Source organism: Rhinopithecus roxellana, chromosome 6, assembly GCF_007565055.1.
Source record: "Rhinopithecus roxellana isolate Shanxi Qingling chromosome 6, ASM756505v1, whole genome shotgun sequence".
Lineage (NCBI taxonomy): Eukaryota > Metazoa > Chordata > Mammalia > Primates > Cercopithecidae > Rhinopithecus > Rhinopithecus roxellana.
Window position 1 is genome coordinate 82,932,409 of NC_044554.1, and position 22,802 is coordinate 82,955,210.

Sequence of the window (22,802 nt, forward strand, 5' to 3'; positions counted from 1 at the left end):
AAAAAAAAAAAGGAAAGTAAAGGACAGTGTCCCGAACCAAGCAGAAACCTTCACATAAGTTCTGATACGTACACTACAGGCTCCGTGGCCCAGGACAAGTCACAACCTCTCTTAAATAGAAAATATATCCTCCCCCTCCTGTCTCTTAACAGCTATTATAAATGACCAAATGCTATACCACCTATCAGTTCATAGGAATCACTGGGGCAGTTTTTAAAACAGCTGACCCAGTCTCCACCCCAGACCAATTAAATCAGATTACCTGGAGGTTATCAGAACACTGGAATGTTGTCAAACCCCCCCCAACCCCAACTCCATCCCGTGATTCCAATTTGCGGCCAAGACAGAACCACCACTGTATATAACAGACTATTCTATAAGTATCTACATACATTTAAGGCACTGTTATTATGTAGTTGTTACTGTGTTGGTATTTGGTTTTTTCAAAGAGATTGCATCCTTTCTGGTAACAGAGGTTGTGTGTTCAATGCTCTGCAAAAGAAGGATAATGATGCTGCTAATTATGCAGTTGGTAACACTAGCCAAGTGCTTCTGTGTCATTACGGTAATCACCACTAGTCTACAAACCGCGATGGTGAGATGCAAAACCAAGATGCAGCACCACACAGGAAACGGATGAGGCATATGGGACTCAGGCCCCATATGCCTCAAGCCCCAGTCTCATGCTCAGACAAGAGTAGCATTCAAATACTCAACAAACACATCTCTCTATTGCAATGCAGCAGCTGGTACATACTTTTCACTCATACTGCAGTTATTTGTTTATATGCCTTCTCTCCTGTGCTAGATTTCCTAGATGCAGGAAACCAGGCTCTTTCCCCTTTGTCCTCTTAGGGCCCTGCCCAGCGCCTGGCAGACAGTGGACCATGGACCCTCAATTAATATTTGTTGACCAAATGAATTAGCCACAGTCTGTGGGCCAAGGAAAGATACTGTAACCTTTTATTCCTTACAAATACCTTTATTCCAACCAGGGAGAAAGAGGCACTGTTTTCCTGCAGCTTTCTTGCCCACTGGTCCACAGCTAGAAAACTTAAAGAGGGAAACAGCAGAGGCGCTGCTGCGAGGGCTCAGCCATTTGAATTGCTGGATCCCTCAGGAGTTCATTTAAGATAGTGTAATAACATCTGCTCACGCTTCATCTGTACATAACATCTCTATTGTGAAATGAGACCAGACGGGATTAGACTGCCCTTGTTTTCACCTGATACTGTGCTTTCATTTCTCCCAAAGGGGGAGAGGAGGCAGCAATGCTGAAGTATTTAGCAGGCTCAGTTCAGGAATCTAAATTGCACTTAATTGTTAGGAACAAAATGTTGGAAGGGTAGAAAGCAGGCTGCTGGTTCCACAAGGACTCCCTGAGGGGGACACAGTAATTAGTGCTGGTCTTGATTGTGAGGTCTCTTTTCAGAAAGAAAAATCTCTGCAAAATTGAACAGGGAGGTGCTCCACATGAATGCTCCACTCCGCCGAAATGCAAAACCGCAGGGACCTCTCGGATAGGTTCTCCCGGCTAAAGGTCGCCTGGCAAAATGGTTACACACGCAAAAGTGCAAAGCTGCATCAGCACAATCCCTGCTATGTTTTCCTTTCAGGAAATATTCAGCTCCACCATAGTAAAAGGATTTAGGTGGGCATTCAGGCACCTGGGAAACCTTCAGAGGCATTCTAGAGAGGCAGACACTGATGAAAAACACATTCCCAGCCCAACTTTACTCTGATATTAAACAGCCAGGAACACTTCCGGGCCTCGGGGATATTTCCCAGCCCACAGAGAGCCAGTATCTGGGGCAAGAGGGACACCCTCCACATCCAGCACATATTGTTCCCACACTTCCAAGCAGCAGCGTTTGACCACTAAACTTTAAGAGGGAACGCAGTACACCTCAAGTAACTAGCTGAAATTTTAACAGTTTTTCACTCCACAGAGCCTTACAAAAGTTTCAGAAAAACAAATGCAATAAATTCCTGATTGTTAGACTTAGGGAATGGGCGCTGAACCTAGCGGGAGCCAACCAGGACCGCTCTGTTTAACTCAAACACCGTGAAGGGCCGTCCTGTGGACCGCAGAGCGCCGCTGGAACCCAAGCGGTCCCCCAGGGAACCTGTAAGGATTCCTACATCCCAGCGCATCCCCCACATTATTGAAGAGCTAAAATGCCCTTTACCTTTGCAAGAAACACGCGAGGGACAGCAGGTCTGCGTAATGGCCAGAATCCCAATTCCATTGCAGGGAAAGGAAACCAAGAAGCCTTTTCAAGAGGCTGTTGGGTTGGAAAGAGCTAAGCCTGGACCCTCTTCCACGCTTACCAGAAGCCGCTCCCACTAGGCAAAGCTCCACTGGCCCTCTTGCTCCTTGTCCTGCGCGCACACACACAAGGGTACACACGTACCCACAAGGGTACACACGCACCCACCAGGACTCTGGCACGGACCAGCGTACACATGCCTGTACACACAGACGCGCGCTCACAAGCACGCACGCGTGTACGTGCAGACAGGGGTGCACACACACACACCGACATATGCGCACTGACAAGGGCACACGCATACACATGAGCACTGGCGGGTACACACCGGCACAGCGTCCACGGGCACCAGCGCACACCCGGCGCAGCCCACGTGCGTGCAGCCCTGAAGGCGCCCGTGCCTTGCGCTTCCGGCCCCGCACCCCAGCTCCGGGCCGCACTCACCTGGCGCCGGCGCCGGCGCGCCCGGGTTCCGCGCGCGAACCCTCCCGGTGGCCCGGGGGTCAGGGCGCGCAGCCGCATGGCCGCCCCTGCCGCCCGCGGGGACCCCGGCCCGGCCAGGCGAGGACCCCTCCCCAGTGGCGGTCGGGGCAGAGGATGCCTCCCGAGTTCCCAGCGGACCCAAGTCCCAGGAAATGGCCAACACGGGAGGAGCGAAGGGCTCTCCGTGGCCGCGGGCCCAAGTCCCAGCCGCGCGCCGCCGCCTCCACGGCCACTCCTGCCCGTCAGAAGTCAGACGCCGGGAACAAAAGGCAGGCGCGAGAGCACGGTCCCGCACGGCGTCCCTCCATCTGACACGAATTAGCCCTCCCTCCCCCGCCCGCCCCAACCGCAGCTCCGAGCGAGCGCGGAGGCACAGGCTGAGCCGCCACACACTGGAAAAGTGGGTGAAGAAACGCCTTCCAGGCGGAGGGAGCAGGGTATTGCAGCCGCCATCTGACTGGAATTACGGACGCGCGGAGCTTGGTGCAGGGTTCAGCTTTACTAGGATTTCAAACCTCTCCGAGAACGCTGGCGAGGGGCTTGAAAGAATCAAAACCGGGCACGCTCTACGGCTTTCGGAATTTCTAAATCTTGACTATTATCCAGTCAACTCTGCATCTGTAATAAGCAGTAATCTGCACTACCCTGGTAATCTACACTAGCAAACAGGGCATTTGGAGTGGAAAGTAGGGAAACACTAAGGCAGAAAGGCTTTTTTTTCTAATTTGTCTCTTCAACTAGGAAAAACTAGGACCTGGCCTTGCAAAGGACACGCCTAACCAGGTGAGAATTTCAAGCAAAGCTCAAAGCACAGGACCGCCCGGGGCCTTGCACACCTGGGGGCTGGGCTGCACCTCCCTGCCCCCCTCCCTATCTCCCAGCCCATCCCTCCCCCGCCCTCCCCCCCGCCCCCCGCCGTCCTGCTCCTGGCAAATCAGGAAAATTCACAGCAAATCTCGAGTCCCGTCTTCCTTTATGGGTCTGCGATTTTAGAAGGAAATTAGAAACCCGAAGTTCAGGAGGTGAAGATGACAGGGTGATGGAAGAAGATGGACAAGCCAGGATCCTGAAGGAAGGGTCACTTAGAAACGCCAGGAGGAGAGCTGGGCAAGATCCACAGGCAGATCCCTCCTTTCAATGCCGGTCGGACTTCACCAGCCTGCCCGGGGCAGTGGATCTTGGCTGTCTACAAGAAGCTTTGTGGCAAGACTGAAAATAAAAGATCATGTTCAAGATGAAGCCACTGCCTGTGGTCTGTCGGGGGCAGGGGAAGAGATCCCTGCCTCAGAGCAGGATAGGGGGTCTTCTAGCCTCAGGCCAGCTAACCCTGTACTCCTACTACTGGCCTTCACTCCAGGCCCAGCCTAGGGGTGTTGTCCCGGAGCTCAGCCTTCGTGGCTCCAACACTCTAACTTCAGATCTACAACTCCACGTGCAACTCCACATGCCTTGGATGTGGGGAGCAGTCTGGGTGGGCTAAGTTGTGGCCTTTATGGCTGACATATGTGCAAATTCCAGCCATCAATTCAACTGGCCGACGTTAACCTCTCAAGTTCTGGCACTAAATATCCATCTTTCTGTTTCTGCAGTAGAAGAGCAAAGCTGCTCTTCAACTTTCAATTACAAAGGAAAAAACCTCCTCCTAGAACACACCATTCTGGGTTCCAATTCCTCACTAAATCATCACCTGGCAGACAAGCAAGCATTCTCATTTCCCCCTGTCCTTCAAATGACATCATTATTCACCTTTTTCTATATTCATTCCTTCATTCATTTTTCTGTATTCATTCATCATTTTTTTCCTATAGCGTATCCAAACTTTAGTTTTTTCAAATGTCTTTCCCTGAGAACACTTCTGTATCATATTCATTCCAGATTCCTTCACATCTGACACAATACCAGGTACACAGAAGTGTCTACAAACAGCTAAGAACAGGACATGCTGCTGTCGTGGTTTACCCAGGGCAAACACGCCCAGAGGTCAGCTGGATCTACCACCGCCCTTACCACGGTGCCCACAGGAACCGGCGGGAGAAATCTGAATTCAGCAATGAACAGATAGCCCCCAGCAGGATAAAACTCCTCCAACCTGAGTACCAGGATTCACACTCTCGGGGGTCCACCCAGGAACAATGGTCGGGAGCAGAGGCCAGCCCACTGCCCATGCAAGCCAGAGTGGAAGGCAAATAGTTGAAAGTGGCTTTTTATTACAGGGATACCCTGAATCTGCTCTTACTTATTTAAAAGGGGAGCCATTCAGAAAACTCCCACACTTCATTACTAGTAACAAATAACATGCATGTGATAAACCTCCCGAGTGAGGACGACAAACTGATTTTTCACTGGCAAGAAACTGCTCAATCCTAAGGCCAATCCGAATTCTCCAGCAGGCCACCTCTCCAGCCCCTCTCCCTGCCCCCCTCTGACCTCCTCCTACCAGGCTTGCAATCTAGGCTCTTACACTCCAGGGTCCTTCTGCTTTGCGCCCTTGGGCTCACTTGGGGCTTCTCCCATTCTCCTTTCTGGCTGAAAACCGCTGTCCTGGGCTCAGTTGAAGATCTGCCTCCCATCTGACCTCCCAGACTGGTTAATCATCCTCCATGGCTGAACCACCCAAGGATAGTTGGAGCCCTGACCCTCTAGTGTGGTCATAAGTCTTGTGCCTCCAATAGGAAGTCCTAACCTTGTCTGGGATTTTCCACACACAGCACCAAGCAGGAGCAATAAACACTGGTGCAGGAATGAAAACATTCTGCTTTGCTGTATTTCTACCACATCAACACTGGGGTTCACTGCCTGTCTCAGACCACACCCTTCTGAGTCCTCCCAGAAGTAAGCTGTAGCTGAGGGTCTGGGGATGCAAAGGGACTCAGAAGCCAGGGCAGGTGGGGGCCAACTCCTCCAGGCACAGACTCAAAACTTGGGTGGCAGACTGGCCTTACTCCATCTTAAGGCCACAGTGAGCTCTATGCTGCTACCCAGCTTCCGATTTTCTTCATGCTTTGCCACAGTCCTCTGTGCTTTTTACTGGCAGGGTTGTCTCACCCTAGCTTCTGACTGCACCTGGTTCCCAGGAACAAAACGAGGTTCTTCCCTGGGAGGATGGATTCCAGACAGCTAAGGCAGACATCAGCAAACCAGGCATCAGGAAGAGAGGCTATATCTCAACCTGGGTTGGAAACCCAGCTGGAACTGGGGACATGAGCCCTTCCATGAGTCAGACTTTAACACCAAGTACAAGGTTCCCTGGGAGAGAGCTGAGGGGCCACTCATGCCCCTGTTTTGTCATTGGAAACTGGAGGCTGCTCCTATGCGTCCATTCCTACACATGATCATGCATTCCACCCACAGATATGTGAGCAGCGTGTGTGCTTGGTGTCAGAGGAAGTACAGCGGCTGGCTCACCCCACCCCTCCCAGAGGGATGATCTACACACAGCGTTAAGAGAGGGCACGGAGTCCCCAGATCATGGGAAGAACTCGACAAGTGGGCTGTGACTTGAAGCAGAAGCAGGCACTTTCCAGACAGGAAAAGAGGTGAGGAGAGGCAACGGTGGTAAGGCACCGTGTGTTTGGTGAACTGGCCAAAGGCTGGGTGGCTAATGCACAGCTGTGTTGGGATGCTGAGGGTAGACAGGGCTCAAGAAGCAAGGACAGGGTGGTGAGCAGGATTGCACAAAGCAGTGACAAGGGAGGAGCCCCCGGTACTGAGCTGGGCTGGACTCCAAGGTCACAGGGGGCTCTAACTGGCAAAAAGGAAAGCATCACAGGTGTATGTTCATCCTGAAAGACTCCCTGGCAGCCTGGGAGGACACTCAGGAGAAAGCAGGAGTGGACATGGAAACTCTAGGTAAGAGAACCTCAGCCTCGGGCAACAGCCCTAGAAACACAGATAAATGTGCAGGCGAGAGGACGGCCATAGCAGTGGAGATGTGACAGAAGATTGGTTATGCACAGGAAGATTGAGCATAAGGATCTGTGAGAAGAAAAATGGGAGCCACCTTCCTTTCCATTGGGGAGAAGCTTGCTAGTCTAGAAAGGGGAGCATTATAGTAAGCCCTGTGTTGGAAGACAGTAATCAGATATTGGTGTGACTCACAGTTTCCAATCTAGAGATGTAGATACATCTAGAAATCAAAGTAGATGTGAATGTGTATATACACACCAGTGCACACACACACATGCACGCACACACACACACACAAGAGAGATACTCCCAGCTCTGTCCTTGGAGCGGAGGGAGGCTCCAATAGCAACAGTCACCCCCAATGAGCCTGAAATCTCTTCTTTTTGGCCAGAAAGTAAGAGAGCACTCACAGAACAATGGATGTGTAACAAAAAGATACAGGGGCCAGCCCGTAGAGGCTCCCACCAGGCAAACTATAAATGACCTGGACATCAAAATAGTGGTAATATTGGATTATGACCCACTGAACACAATACGAATCCAAGAGTCTTTTGAGTCCCTACGGATAGAAGTAAATGATAGAAGTAAATGACCGCACACGCTGAAAGCCTATGTGGTCTCAAAGTACCTCCCCACTTGGTGGAAGAGGAGAGGGAGAATAGCAGGAGACAGTCTCAGAGAGGCAATGGGAGGCCTGGGAGCCAGTTATTCTTCAGGGTAAAGGTCTCAGCTTACACACATCATGAGATGGAAGACTTGGAAGTTTTGTGCGGTGGAGAGACAGAATCTAACAGGCTGGTTGACCTTTGGAGAGAATACATAGTCTCTAAATACTTTCCTTTATTTACTATAAAAGGGAAAAGAGTAAGTCAACAACAGAGAAGCCTTAAGTCTCCACCTAATCAAGGATTCAAGATGACCATGACCTTGGATGGGACAAGCCACGGTCGGCACCACCTGTGATTCAGAGATGAGAACACGCATTACCACTGGTTGTTTCTGCAGAGAGGCATCATCTAAACCAAATCCTCAGCACACTTTGGCCAGACAACCCAAGGGAGGGGTGGAGAGTCCAGATCCTTAGTCCCTCCGACGTGTGCTCACAGAGCCCCTGCCCTGGCAGGATCCAGCCCTGATTCTCCATTCCAAGCCTGCAGTTGGGGCCCCCAGACACTCTGAGCAGATGACTCCCAGCTTTCCTCTACCCACTACATGCCCCTCGACACAAAATCTGATGTGGCCAGTCCCACCGCTCCATGGCTTGAGGGTGTTTGAGTGTGAGGGAGTTCCTATGTGCCACCTAAAGCACATCTAAAAGCACTTTGCGGCCAAGCGCGGTGGCTCACGCCTGTAATCCCAACACTTTGGGAGGCCAGGGCGGGCAGATCACGAGGTCAGGAGTTTGAGACGAGTCTGGCCAACATAGTGAAACCCCGTCTCTACTAAAGATACAAAAAAATTAACCAGATGTGGTGGTGGGCGCCTGTAATCCCAGCTATCGAGAGGCTGAGGCAGGAGAATCATGTGAACCCAGGAGGCAGAGGTTTCAGTGAGCCAAGATCGTGCCATTGCACTCCAACCCTGGGGAACAGTGGAAGACGGTGTCTCAAAAAAAAAAAAAAAAAAAAAAAAAAAGCACTTTGCCTCTGATATTGAAAAAGACTGCCATCAGTTTAAGGAATTTCTGACATCAGCAAGTTGCTGCCAGCTCTCATCTGCAGAAATTGAGCCTGGCCCTCCCTCCTTGTTCCAAGTCAGGAATGCTGGTCACTGGGGAGCAGGAGGCCCAGGCACTGTCTACAGAGGCCAGTCTTGTACCGGGCCCTGCCCAAGCACAGACTTTGGGAAAATCCTCCCTCTCAAGATCTCCCTTCTGTCTGGTTCTCTGTGCAGCTAGCTTGTGCTCCATCCCACATCCAGAAGGGCCAGCGTGCCTCCCAGGGCACTCACCCTCTGGGACACTCGGGAAGTGTTCAGACACATGTGCATCTCACCTTTCCAGCAAACATCTTCCCACCTGTTCCCCAGGGCCATGCTGGAGGGGGAAGACCGGCAGAGGACTTTCGGGTACATGAGGTCCCCGGGCTCAGGATATATGCATGGGGCACCTGAAAGACTGGAGAGCTGGGGAGCTGGCTTCCAGTCCCTGTGGTGAGGGGGCTTTCACCCAGGCTCTTACTGACCCAGCGACATCCTAGGGGACAAGGAGTCCACCTCCCAGAGTTGTGTTAATAATCAAAGATGCCATTTGTGAAGTGCCTGACCCTCAAGATGGTCTGAAACCGGAGTTAGCCACTCGGGTGAAAGCAGGACTCAAAAGCAGTACTGCTTTGTACTTTACACGACGCTGCTCCTCATGAAAATCACACACTCAGTAGATATGTGATGAATGAGAGTCCACTGGTCACAGAGAAGAGTGCATTTATTCCACCAGTTTAACCAAAACGTCTCCATTGGCTACAGAGTTTCCAGGCACACAGCCTCTCCCCACCCATGGGAGCCTCGTGGGGTGTGCAGGCTCAGGCTCTCAATGAAGTGTCATTCTGCAACTGCCACACTTCGGGACTTCTTCTGACAAACAGATGGTGACTTCTGACATCCTTCGCATGGTGTTTTTGCCCACCCTGGGGAAACCAGCATTTGTTCTCCGTTTCCCTCTGCTCTGGGGAATAGTGGGAACAGTGGGAAGTCATGGAGTTCCTTCCTCCTGACTTTGAGAAGTAAATAAAAAATGCTTTCCCTACAAAATTCACCCTCCAGTGGGTGCTTCTTCCCTCTTCCCTGCTCAAAACAGTAGCTGTTTCATTACAGAATGTGCACAGGAGAATAAAAAAAAAGTGTTACATGAAGGTGGCTCACCCAAGTCTCCTCCAGCCAAGTCCCTGGTGAGATCTCATCCCCTTCCCTCCCTTCAGAGGAGCAGGAAGAATCAGGGGCTGCCAACAGGACCATCTTCCTTCCTTCACCTCTCCATGGATGGAGGATGGGGGTGCCCGGCCTGAGAGAAAAATAAGGGCCCACCTGTCTCCACCCCTCACAAGCACGGAGGACACCTTTCTCATGGTAAAATGAACTCCCACAGCTATGGGCTGTCTATGTGCCTCCAAAATCCACATGTTGAAATCCTCACCCACGAGGTGATGATATTAGGAGGTGAGGCCTTTGGGAGGTGCTTAGGTCATGAGGGGAGGCTCTGCATGAATGGGGGTAAGGCCTTTAAAAAAGGGATCCCACAAGACCCTTTGCCCATTCTGCCATGGGAGGACACAGATGGAAGGTGCCTTTGATGAACCAGGAGCCAGCCCTCACCAGACAATCTGCCAGAGCCTTGATCTTGGACTTCCAGCCTCCAACTGTGATAGCTTCCAGAACTGCCTGAGGTCACAGAGCTAAATAACCACAAGCCCAAGTCCCCAGGTCCAGCTTACAGACCTACTGCTACCAGTGGGTGTCCCAGAACCCAAGCACAGGAGAGCAGAGCATCCCCGCACTTCCGACAAGTCAGTTTCCTCCTGTCAAATGAGCTGCCCCACCTATTCTAACCAAAAATGAGAACACGGGAAACTGTCTAGTTAAGAGGTACCCTGTGCTGAGGACATCACGATTTACTTTTCCACTCATTGCCAAGCCAAGCATTTCTTCACCATCAAGTTGACTCCAAGTGGAAAATCCTTGCAGAGTTAGTTTGTACAAAAAGCCTGGAGATCCATAGTGTCAGGACGTACTCTGCCACTTTGAGCATCTCAAAAACTAAAAACGGAAACAGGTATGTTCACTTCCTCCGGCGGGGGTGGGGGGTGGAGAAAAAGGACACAGTTGTTGGTGTTGTGCCTGGCCTTTTAAACTCTTCCGTGATGATACATTGAGATGCGTAAGAGGGCATTTTCTTTTCTTTTTTCTTTTTTTTTTTTTTTTTTTTTTTTGAGATGGAGTCTAGCTCTGTCACCTGGAGTGCAGTGTGGTGCGATCTTGGCTCACTGCAACCTCCGCCTCCCAGGTTCAAGTGATTCTCCTGCCTCAGCCTCCTGAGTAGCTGGGACTACAGGCGTGCGCCACCATGCCCAGCTAATTTTTGTATTTTTAGTAGAAACAGGGTTTCACCATATTGGCCAGCCTGGCCTCTTCTAGAACACTGAGGAAGAACTAGATGGTAGCCCATGCCACTGGTCACGAAACGGGAGGGCTTTCTACACTCCCCTCCCATAGAAATCTCTGTTACTCTGTTTGATGTGGACAAGGCACCCAAGGCTCTAGGAAGTTTACCAACCTGCTCAGCTTCAAAACCTGCACCAGACCCTTAAACAGGGTGCTGAGGGTAAGAGGACCCAACCTGGTCTCCCGTCTCTTGGGGGGCTGCCACGTGGAGGCTGGGGCACTGGCAGGCGGGTCACCCACAGATAGCCATCTCAGTTACCAGTGTCCTTTCGGAAACCTCTCTAACTGAGCCGTCCTTTCACACCTCCCCGGTTTCTTCTTGACGGAAAATGCCCCAACATTCCCTGACTTAGATCAGAAAATGACTACTGGACCACATCTGGAACTGTGGGTAATGAAGCCCTAGGGGATCCCACCCAGGAGCAGCCTGGACAGTTCTCAGCCAACACTGCTCCTCAAATCCCCTGCAGGAGCTGGTTAAAAACATAACGACATCACACGAACTCCACGCCTACTACTTCCATCACAGTCAGAGTACACCACAGTCCTGGGGGAACCCTAGGCAGTGATACTTCTTCACAATCTCCCTGGGGGTTCTGATCTATAGTTGGGTTAAGAAGCACAGAGCCATGGGATTTGGGGACAGAGGCAGATGCCCTGCTGTCCTGTAGCCTGGAGCCTCCCCGAAGAGGTCTGGACCGAGGTGGGCCAGAGAGCTGCGGCAGATCCTGACCCCACTCCTCTACTCACTGCCTGCGGTTTTATTATTAATTATTCCGGGCCACAGTTTCTTCCTGTGCTAAAGCGGATGATCAAATTGCAACCGACTTCAAAAGCTTCTTATGAGGATTATGCCAGACAGTGCACAGAGGGGGCTCTGGTACCACACCCACAATCATCCCTTCTCTTCCCTCTGCTATGAGGAGTTCCTGCAGCCCTTAATGCTTTGAGGGTAAGGAGGGAGATTCTTCCCAGACAGTGTAAAACTGATACATGGTTTCTGAAGAAGTTGAGCTGTTTTTATTAATATTAACAAATTTTAGCTACTTACTACTGAAGTTTTTTTTTTTCTTTCTTTCTTTTTTTTGTTGAGAAGGAGTCTCGCTCTGTCGCCCACGCTGCAGTGCAGAGGCCGGATCTCAGCTCACTGCAAGCTCCGCCTCCCGGGTTCACGCCATTCTCCTGCCTCAGCCTCCCAAGTAGCTGGGGCTACAGACGCCCGCCACCTCGCCCGGCTAGTTTTTTGCATTTTTTTTAGTAGAGACGGGGTTTCACCGTGTTAGCCAGGATGGTCTCGATCTCCTGACCTCGTGATCCCCCCGTCTCGGCCTCCCAAAGTGCTGGGATTACAGGCTTGAGCCACCGCGCCCGGCCTGAAGTTTTTTTAAAAGCAAAAGTTGTTTATGTTATTATTGCGACTGCGAGTCGGTATTTTTATGCCCTGGGTGGAGTGAGGCAAGCAGGGCTGGAGAGTCAGAGCCTGCTCTGGAGAAGCTCAGCAGAAGGCAGGGTCTTGAGGGCCATCCCCCACCAGTACAGAGTTAACCTCAACACTCCATCTTCCCATACAGGTGGAAGACGTGCCCTCGTAAAAACTCCAGGCTGGCCCTGGTCCCACCACCACCAGCACTCCAAGGGAGCTAATAATTAAATGCCTCTGATTTAAAGTTCAGTAGGGCCGGGCGCGGTGGCTCAAGCCTGTAATCCCAGCACTTTGGGAGGCCGAGGCGGGCGGATCACGAGGTTAGGAGATTGAGACCATCCTGGCTAACATGGTGAAACCCCGTCTCTACTAAAAAATACAAAAAACTAGCCGGGCGAGGTGGCGGGCGCCTGTAGTCCCAGCTACTCGGGAGGCTGAGGCAGGAGAATGGCGTGAACCCGGGAGGCGGAGCTTGCAGTGAGCTGAGATCCGGCCACTGCACTCCAGCCTGGGCGACAGAGCGAGACTCCGTCTCAAAAAAAATATAAAAAATAAATAAATAAAGTTCAGTAGAAGGTGGCCCTGCCCTTCCACACACGGGGACTCCCAGGTCCCCAACTGAGTGTGATGCTCTTGCCTTAAAGTAATCCCTACTTTACCCAACTTTAACCCCCAAGAAGTTTCCAGTACATGAAAAGCACGCTTCCAGTAGATAACACCGCAATGCTCCAATCCAGAAAAAAAGGAAAAACCAAAATCACCATCCACACTCAAGAGAGCAGAAATGAAGAGCAGAGGCCCTATTTGTCAGCCACGTGTCTGGCCAGGGCCCAGCCTCCTGAGCCTTGATCTCATTTCACTGCCCAGGGGCTGAGGCTCAGAACTTAAGCATCTTACCTGAGCCACCTGTCTCTCGTGGCATCCACGTCGGGCACCCCTTGGCCTCACACGCAGTCACCACACAGCAGCACTGCTGTTCCGGAGCTGGACTGAGCGCCCAGGACCTGCCGTCACTGGAGGAGAGCTCCTTCCTTACAGTCTTCCTGCGTCCCAGCCCCGTGCACATCCACGGCATAAGAGCCTGAGGAAAACCCCTCCCCAGGCGGCCCAGGATGTTGAGGTGGTGAGGCTAGGAGCCTGTGGGCGATTTCTACACATCTGTTTTCAGCTTCCTAAAAGATTCAATGTATTGTTCTTATAATTTTTTTAAATATTACTAAAGTATACTTATAGCATAGTACTCACAATCCTCTTATCCTCCTTATTTAAAAAAAAAATGTTTTAAATGTTATTCAAGCAAACAAAAAGGCAGTTCAAGTCCCACCTCACCACTGGAGCTTCTCATTCTGTGTCTGCAATGATAGCCATCACTATCCACCCAGGCTAGCAGGGAACAGACACAGGCTTGCTCATGCTATAAACTACGCGTGTGCCAAGTCTGTGGGTCTCTCACTGTGTGCGCTCAGCACCGGCCTGGTAAGACACGGCTGTGCTCAAGAGGCGCTGCGGATGGAATGACTAAATCAACAAAGGCAGACGCCAGGTTTTAAGGTCACTCTCTTGACTACCACACCTCTCAGTCACACCCTGGGCTGGGCCTTTGGAGCACCCTGGGCTGTGGCCTCCTATCTGCTGCCCTTTGAATTTCTGATTAGATGGTTTACAATTATACCGGCAGGGTTCATACGTCCATTCATTCATTCCCAAGCTTATAGCTGAGGAGGGAGCAGAGAGAAGATAAAGCCAAGGAGGCGGTGGACCCTCCAGGGTGAAGAGGGAGGCAGGCAGTGTGTGTTGGGCTCCAGTGTAGACTGGGCCTTGCCCAAAACAGGCAGGCAGAGGCTCAGGAGCAAAGGGTGGGAGTGTGGTGGAGGAAAAAGCAAAGAATTGAGGGTGATTCCTCAATTCCTGGACATGTGTTGACTTCAACTGGACTAAGAATTAAGAGAGATAAGGGGCCTGTGTCGGGGAGTGGAGGGCAAGCGTGGGTGGGGACCTACAGGAGTAATCAGCACTCAGTGGAGCGCTGGGGACATTAGATTTGCAGGCATCCTTCTGTCGAAATTGCTGAAATTGCAGGGGGCAGCGGCACATACTGGACCCGAAGACACTTGTATCAATAGGGTTCCAGGAATTGTTCCTCCCAGCCCTCTAGGTGTCCACCGTTAGTCACCAGCACAAGGTACTGGGGACAACCCTACAGTTCCATCAGCTGGCCAGGTCCACATTGTGCATCTTCCCTGCATGAGGTCAGGAAGGTGAAGGTCAGAGGGACAGCAAGCCAAGGTCCTCGCCTTCCAGGAGCCCTCAGCATGGCCCCAAGTCTACGCCGCCATCCACCCCTCCACAGTCCTAACTCATCAGTGCGTAACTACTCTGTGCAGCAACACACACAGGAACCAAAGCCTCCCAGCGAACCTCAGCCCAGAGGAACGCGGAGAAAACTATGGCTCACCAGCTCATGCAGGCGCTGCCAGGTGCTAACCCCAGATGCACATGCACAGTGGGGTCCAGAATTGTCCCCAGCCACCCTGGCTCTCATCCTCCAACTTCTGACGGAGTCTCACTCTGTCGCCCAGGCTGGAGTGCAGTGGCACAATCTCAGCTCACTGCAACCTCCGCCTCCCAGGTTCAGGTGATACTCCTGTCTCGGTCTCTCAAGTAGCTGGGACTACAGGCATGCACCACCACACCTGGCTAATTCTGTATTTTTAGTAGAGATGAAGTTTCACCATGTTGGTCAGGCTGGTGTCAAACTCCTGACCTCAGGTGATCTACCCGCCTTGGCCTCCCAAAGTGCTGGGATTATAAGGGTGAGTCACCACCCACCCCACCCCCCCCCGCCCCCAGCTCCTAATCTTCACGTTTTTCTTGCCTGCGCCAACTTTCCATGGCATACAGCCTGCTGTAACACATCCCATCTTTGAAAACACAACCCTCCTTGGATTCCCATCCAGCCTTCCCATACCTGGCCTATTTCTCTGCTGTTCCCTTTATAGGAAACCTTCCTCAAAGGGCTGACTATAGTCACCGCCCCTGACCCCAAGGCTCATGGGCTCCAGAATCCATGTTCAACGCATCTCACTGGAACTTTCCGTAAGTCACCACCTAGCCGTAGCCTTTCAGACGCGGTAAAGGACACTTGCCCCTCACTTTATTCCAATACCAGCCACATTTGAACACACCATCTCCTGACACATTTTCTTCCCTGGTCACTGTGATCTCATGCCCTACCTCACTGGTCCTGCTTTTGTCTCCTTCAGAGAGTCTTATCCCCTTGGGTACTTCTAAGTTTCAGGGTGCCTGGGCTCCAACCTGAAGGTCCTCTTTGTGCATGCACCCCCACACCGGCTGTCACCCTTCCCACCACCTGTCTGCCGGCTGATGGTCCTGACCCGCTCCAAGCTGCTTCTCCCCTGACCTGCTGAGTCCTGAGCACCACCTGCTCCCACCTTCACTGGGCCATCCCTGAAGCACCGCTCACTTCAACCCTCCAAATGAGAACTCCCGGTTTTCTCCCCAACATGTCCTCCCTGCTGCCCCGTCTGCACAAATAGCACCCACCGTCTAGTCTCAACCTTGGGGCTCCTTCTCTTTCTCTTACAGCACACAGCCAATCTGTCAGCAAGCCCTGCAAAATAAAGCCCCAAAAAGACCCAGTTCCCCAGTCTCCACTCCCACCATCCTGGTCCACCCACCACTGCACTGACCATCTCTCTGCATCCACAGGCCAACCAAATTGAGCTCCTTGAGACAGGAATCAGGACATGACAATGTAGCACAAAACTCTCGCCAGCTTTTAGAATCTACACCCTTAAAAAATAAATAAATAAAAGTTATTTTGGCCAGGCACGGTGGCTCACACCTGTAATCCCAGCACCTTGGCAGGCCAAGGTGGGCGGGTCACGAGATCAGGAGATTGAGACCATCCTGGCCAACATGGTGAAACCCTGTCTCTACTGAAAATACCAAAAAAAAACAAAAAAAAAAATACTTAGCCGGGTGTGGTGGTAGGTGCCTATAATCCCAGCTACTCGGGAGGCTGAGGCAAGAGAATCACTTGAACCCAGGAGGTGGAGGTTGCGGAGAGCTGAGATCGCACCACTGCACTCCAGCCTGGCAACAGAGCTGGACTCCATCTCAAAAAAAAAAAAAAAAAGTTCTTTTAATGAACCCACAGACCAACATGATCTAGCCCCTGCCTATCTCTGGTCTGCTCTCCCACCTCCTTGGCTAGGTGCTGCCTCAGGACATTTGCACCTGCTGTTCCTTGCACACGGGACTCACTTCCCCCAGATCCCTGCCTAGTTTATGCCTCTCCTGCATGAGGCCCTAGGGAAAAGTTCATCCACCTTCGTCTTATAGTCATCAGGTAAGAAAAACACACCTCTAAGAGGGCATAAACTCTACTCCATCTGTCCATCCGGTTCACAGAGATCCCCTGCCTAGAACACAGCTAAGGATTTGCTGAATGAATGAATGATACTCCTGATGGGCCCTGGCACACAGACCGCCTACTGGCCCATTCCGGGTTTTTCATGCTCTGACCAGACTACAGTATCAACCCTACCCACGTCCCTGCCCTCTCACCTCCATCCCCACAACCTAGTTACTTCATTTGGTTCTTGACAGGGGTGCCAGCCCCATGCCTTGGTCTCCCCTCCCCTCTTCCATCCCTCCCACCCATCCCCACTCAGCTGAGCCCCGGTCCCCAAATGCAACACTGAGGTCTCCCCAGCAAGGCCTTCTCAGGGAAGATCAGGCAAGGTCTTCTGGCCCCAGGCCTCAGGGCCCCACAAAAGTTTTTACATCACAGAGAAGCCCTGCACCCTCACCCTTCCTTTCACCTATCCAAGGCCCAGATGTGAGAAGGGACCCATGCCTGTTTGCTGAATTAATGAAGGAAGGAGGAAGGGAAATGGTAAAAGAAATACGGCCCCATGGTTCCATGGCCAGCAATGTCCACAGTAAGCCTTGATGTATGGAGAGGGCTTGGTGAACTGCATAGCCCTCTGCAAAAGATAAAGGCGTAGAACAAATGGGTGAGCAGCCAGACCACAGGATCTGTCCTAGAAGGCGGTAACCTTGGCTTGCTGTCCATCTGACCTTCACCTTACCAACCTCATGTAAGGAAGATGATGTCCCTAGTTGTCCCACAGCAAGACAGCTAGGACCAGGAGAGAGAAGCACAAAGACGCATTTGCAGCAGGGTCTCAGTGGGCAAGGCACATGCAAACAAAATCTCTATGTTCTTATTTAAAACACTTATCACAACGGTCAATTCTGCTTCAGGGAATGTGTTCTAAGGCAATGACCACGCCTGGAAAGATGTACATGGAAAGGCAGGCTGCAGAATTATGCACAACAAGAAAAGCTGGAAGCAGTTTTAATAGCTAGCAACTGCGCTCTGGTCATTTTATGGTACTAATATAGAATGGAATTTCAATACTATAAAGTCACTAAAATATAGTAATCACATCCATGTTCACTGAAATGGAAAACACCCATGGGATATTAAGAAAGTTACAAAACAAAACGGACCTAAGTTTTGGTCATTCCCTAACAGTCTTACCCCACTCCTGAGGAGTCACGCCACCCCAAAGAGACAGAACTTTACTGCGGGGTGACTGAGCACCCAGCCAAGGAACATGAGCTCACTCAGAAAAGGGGTGAGGAGGGGCTCAGCCTCTTGGGAGCCTTGGGTGGATACCATTCACCAGACCTGCAGAAGTGCCAGGAAGATCTTCCTAAAACACCCAGTTCCCTCAGGAAGCATCTCCTCAGAATGCCCCTGCTTCTTTCTCAAATGGGCAAGCTCGGCTCCCTGCCGCACAGAGGACAGACAAGCTTTAGCACCTGAGCTCCCGGGCAGAAGGCTGGTCTGGTGTCCACTTCCTGCCGCTGGACTCGGGAACCGATCAAGAGCACGTGGCTAGACCCTGGGCACGTCCTGAAGGTGGAGGCCCAGTGGGGCCCAGCCATGGACTGGATGGTTCTGTCTCGCTCCGGGTGTTTCCTTAAGCAAATGAGGAGACCACAGAGGAGGTGGGTGGGGACACAAAATGTCATATGGCTGGAGCCCTGGGTGTGGCCACCTCAGACCAAAGGGAAGGAGTTAGAGTTCCAGCATAGCCACCAGGAGCAGGGGAGCCTTTGGCTGGGTCAGGGTTCAAAACTACAGGGAAGGAGACCCCCATTGGAACAATTCATGCCTTGGGGAGCACTTTGAAAAGTCGTTAGACAGTCTATAATGAGAACTATGAAAACATCTGCACTGCAGACCCCACTCATTCCACACCTGTGAATCTCAACTCAAGAAGTGTCCACAGACAGGACAGAAACATCATCCCAGCACAGGCAAAGTTAAGTCAACAGACCAAGGTTCACACTGTGCACATGTGTGAGATGAGTGGAGAGTAAGAAGTGTGCAAATTCATGGAATGGAAGTATGGTTGTATCACCCTAAATTCTTGCACTTGCGGAGACTGAAATAACAGGGAATGACGTCTGCTAAGGCACAGCTGGAGCAGGGCAGGGGTGGGGTATGGAGGGAGGCTACAAAATCGTGTGTCCACGGGGAGCGATCCTTGGCCTCTCTGCAAATGCACTCCTTGTGTTAAGAGTGCTTTTACAAGGAAAATGGAAACATTTAAACAGACATTGAAAAGGAGCAGCATTGTAACCCACCATATTTATCTGCATAAACCTCCCCACGCCCATCACATTCTTCTGGTACACCTAATTCATTTCTTTTTGTCATTATTTTTCTCCTGAGGCTATTTTGGCTGCAAGATAGATTCTGACAGAATAACAGGGATTTGACAAATAAAAGGAATGCTTATGGATGCGTTAACGGTAATCTTGCCAAGCCAGGAAGTCGTCTAGAGCTTGGCACATGAGTGAAGGCGAGAAACAATTTGCCTGGAGAAACAAGAAGAAAAATAACAACAAAAAATCACTGTCTGCCTCCGTTGCAGATATCAACAAGACACATAAAGGCAGACGTACCTCATTGTCTTGTGCTTTGCTATATTGAACCTGGCAGATACTGAGTTTTTTTTACAAACTGAAGGTTTGTGGCGATCCCATGAAAGTGCTATTCTCCCCCAAAAGCATGAGCTCACTTCAGATCTCTGTGTCACATTTTGGAAGCTCTCACTATATTTCAAACTTTTTCATTATTATTATATCTTTCATGGTTATTCATGATCTGTACTATTTGATGTTACTATTGTAATTGTTTTGGGGTGCCATGAACCAAATCCATATAAGACCGTGAACTTAATGGATAAATGTTCTGTGTGTTCTGATGCTCTGGACTGCTCGTTCCCTCTCCTTGGACCTCCCTATTCCCTGAGACACAACAACACTGAAATCAGGCCAATTAATAACCAGTAAGTGTTGAAGTGAAAGGAAGAGTCACATCTCTTAAAAGCTAGAAATGAGTCAGCGTAGTGGGGAAGGCATGTGCTCAGACAGGCTAAAAGCCAGGCCTCTCGTGCCAAACAGTTAGCCAAGGTGCAAATGCAAATGAAAAGTTCCTGAAGGAAATTAAGTGTTACTCCAGTAGTAAACACACGAATGATAAGAAAGCAAAACAGCCTTTTTGCTGATACAAAGAAAGTTTGAGTGGTCTGGATTAGAAGATCAAACCAGCCACCACATTCCCTTAAGCCAAAGCCTAATCCAGAGCAAGGTCCTATCTCTCTTTAATTCTATGCAGACTCAGCAAGGTGAGGAAGTGGCAGGAGAAAAGTTTGAAGCTAGCAGAGGTTGGCTCAAGAGGTTTAAGTGAAAAAAGCCATCTCCATAACATAACAGAGTAAGGTGAAGCAGCAAGTTATTCAGAAGATCTAGCCAAGACCATTGATGCAGGTGGATACACTAAACAACAGATTTTAATGCAGACAAAATCAGCCTTCTGTTGGGAGAAGATGCCATCTAGGACTTTCATAGCCAGAGAGGAGAAGTCAATGTCAGGCTTCAGAGCTTCGAAGCACAGGCTTTCTTGTGAGGGGCTAAGGCAACTAATGACTCTAAGTTGAAGCAAATACTCATTTACCGTTCCGAAAATTCCAAAGCCCTTAAGAATTATACTAAATCTACCCTCCCTGTGCTCTGTAAATAGAACAGGAAAGCCTGGATGACAGAACTTCTGCATACAGCATGGTTTAGTGACTATTTTAAGCTCACTGTTGAGATCTACTGCTCAGAAAAAAAGAGATTATTTTCAAAATATTACTACCTGTTGACAATGCACGTGGTCATGCAGCAACTCTGACAGAGATGTATAAAGAAATAAATGGTGTTTTCGTGCCTACTAACACAATATCTATTTTACGGCCCATGGATCAAGGAGTAATTTTGACTTTCAGCTCTTTTTTTTTTTTTTTTTTTTTTGAGACGAAGACTGGCTCTTGTTGCCCAGGCTGGAGTGCAATGGTGCAATCTCAGCTAACTGCACCTCCAGCTCACAGCAACCTCAGCCTCCAGGTTCAGGCGATTCTCCTGCCTCAGCCTCCCGAGTAGCTGGGATTACAGGCGCCTGCCACCAAGTCCATCTAATTTTTGTGTTTTTAGTAGAGACAGGTTTTCACCATGTTGGCCAGGCTGGTCTCGAACTCCTGACCTCAGGCGATCCACCCACCTCAGCCTCCCAAAGTGCTGGGTTTACAAGCGTGAGCCACTGCGCCTGGCCCTCAAGTCTTACTTTTTAAGAAACACATTTTGGGCCAGGCACGGTGGCTCACGCCTGTAATCCCAGTACTTTGGGAGGCCGAGGCAGGTGGATCACCTGAGGTCAGGAGTTCCAGATCAGCCTGCCCAACATGGCGAAACCCTGTCTCTACTAAAAATACAAAAATTAGCTAGGCGTGGTGGCGGGTGCCTGTAATCCCAGCTACTCAGGAGGCTGAGACAGGAGAACTGCTTTAACTCAGGAGATGGAGGTTGCAGTGAGCCGAGATCACACCACTGCACTCCAGTCTGGGTGATAGAGGAAGACTCCATCACAAAAAAAAAAAAAAGAAAAAAAGAAAGAAACATATTTTCTAAGGCTATAGCTGCGATAAATAGTGATTCCTTTGATGTATCTGGGCAAAGTCTATTGAAAACCTTCTGGAAAAGATTCAACAGTCCAGATGCCTTTAAGAACATTTGTGATTCATGAGAGGAAGTGAAATTGTCAATATTAACAGGAGTTTGGAAGAAGTTGATTTCAACCCTTATGAATGATCTTGAAGGTTCAAGACTTCAGTGAAAAAAGGAGCTGCAGATGTGCTGGGAACAGCAAGAGCACTAGAACTAGAAGTGGAGCCTGAAGATGTGACTGAATTGCTGCAATCTCATGATCAATCTTCAATGGATGAGAAGTTGCTTCTTATGCATAAGCAAAGAAAGTGGTTTCTTAAGATGGAATCGGGCCGGGCACGGTGGTTCATGCCTGCAATCCCAGCACTTTGGGAGGCCAAGGCAGGTGGATCACAAGGTCAAGAGATCGAGACCATCCTGGCCAACATGGTGAAACCCTGTCTCCACTAAAAATACAAAAATCAGCTTGGCATGGTAGTGTGTGCCTGTAATCCCAACTACTCAGGAGGCTGAGGCAGGAGGATCACTTGGAACCCAGGAGGTGGAGGTTGCAGTGAGCTGAGATTGTGCCACTGCACTCCAGCCTGGCAACAGAGCAAGACTCCGTCTCAACAACAACAAAAAAGATGGACTCTACCCTTGATAAAGAAGATGCTGTACATATTATTGAAATGACAACAAAGTATTTAGAAAATCACACAAATGCGGCCGGGTGTGGTGGCTCAAGCCTATAATCCCAGGACTTTGGGAGGCTGAGGTGGGTGGGGGGTTCCAGACCAGCCTGGCCAACACGGTGAAACCCCTTCTCTACTAAAAATACCAAAACTAGCCGGGCTGACAGGCGCCTGTAATCCCAGCTACTCAGGGGGCTGAGGCAGAAGAATCGCTTGAACCCAGGAGGCAGAGGTTGCAGTGAGTCGAAATGATGCCATTGCACTCCAGCCTGAGGGACAAGAGCGAGACTTCGTCTCAAAAAAAAAAAAAGAAAGTTACAAAAATGTAATCATGTAAATGTAATGAAGCAGCAACAGGGTTAATTCCAATTTTGAAAAAAGTTCTACTGTGGATAAAATGCTATTAAACACCATGACATGCTACAGAGAAGTCTTTCATAAAAGAGTCAACTGACGTGGCAAACTTTATCATTGTCTTATTACGTTTTTCTTTCTTTTTTTTTTGAGACGGAGTCTCACTCTGTCGCCCAGGCTGGAGTGCAGTGGCGCCATCTCGGCTCACTGCAAGCTCTGCCTCCCAGGTTCATGCCATTCTCCTGCCTCAGCCTCCTGAATAGCTGAAACTACAGGCGCCCGCCACCAAGCCCAGCTAATTTTTTTGTATTTTTAGTAGAGATGGGGTTTCACCGTGTTAGCCACGATGATCTCGATCTCCTGACCTCCTGATCTGCCCGCCTTGGCCTCCCAAAGTGCTGGGATTATACGTATGAGCCACCGCACCAGGCCTATGATTGTCTTATT

At 50.3% G+C, this 22,802-nt stretch overlaps 1 protein-coding gene across 8 annotated transcripts in view; it reads right to left on the reverse strand.

Moving 5' to 3' along the window:
- Positions 1 to 22,802, reverse strand: part of TNS3 (tensin 3) — a 310,203-nt gene that overhangs the window by 259,771 nt on the left and 27,630 nt on the right. For 3 of the 8 annotated variants that reach the window (XM_030932718.1, XM_030932716.1, XM_030932717.1), the window contains exon 1: positions 2,715 to 3,039. The exons of 4 other annotated variants lie outside the window; for them this stretch is intronic. In XM_030932718.1, coding sequence (XP_030788578.1) covers positions 2,715 to 2,792 — 78 coding nt within the window. In that variant the 5' untranslated portion in view covers positions 2,793 to 3,039. Of the gene's footprint in view, positions 1 to 2,189; positions 2,225 to 2,714; positions 3,040 to 22,802 lie in introns of those variants that run through there. One more of the 8 variants, XM_030932720.1, reaches the window with a different exon arrangement.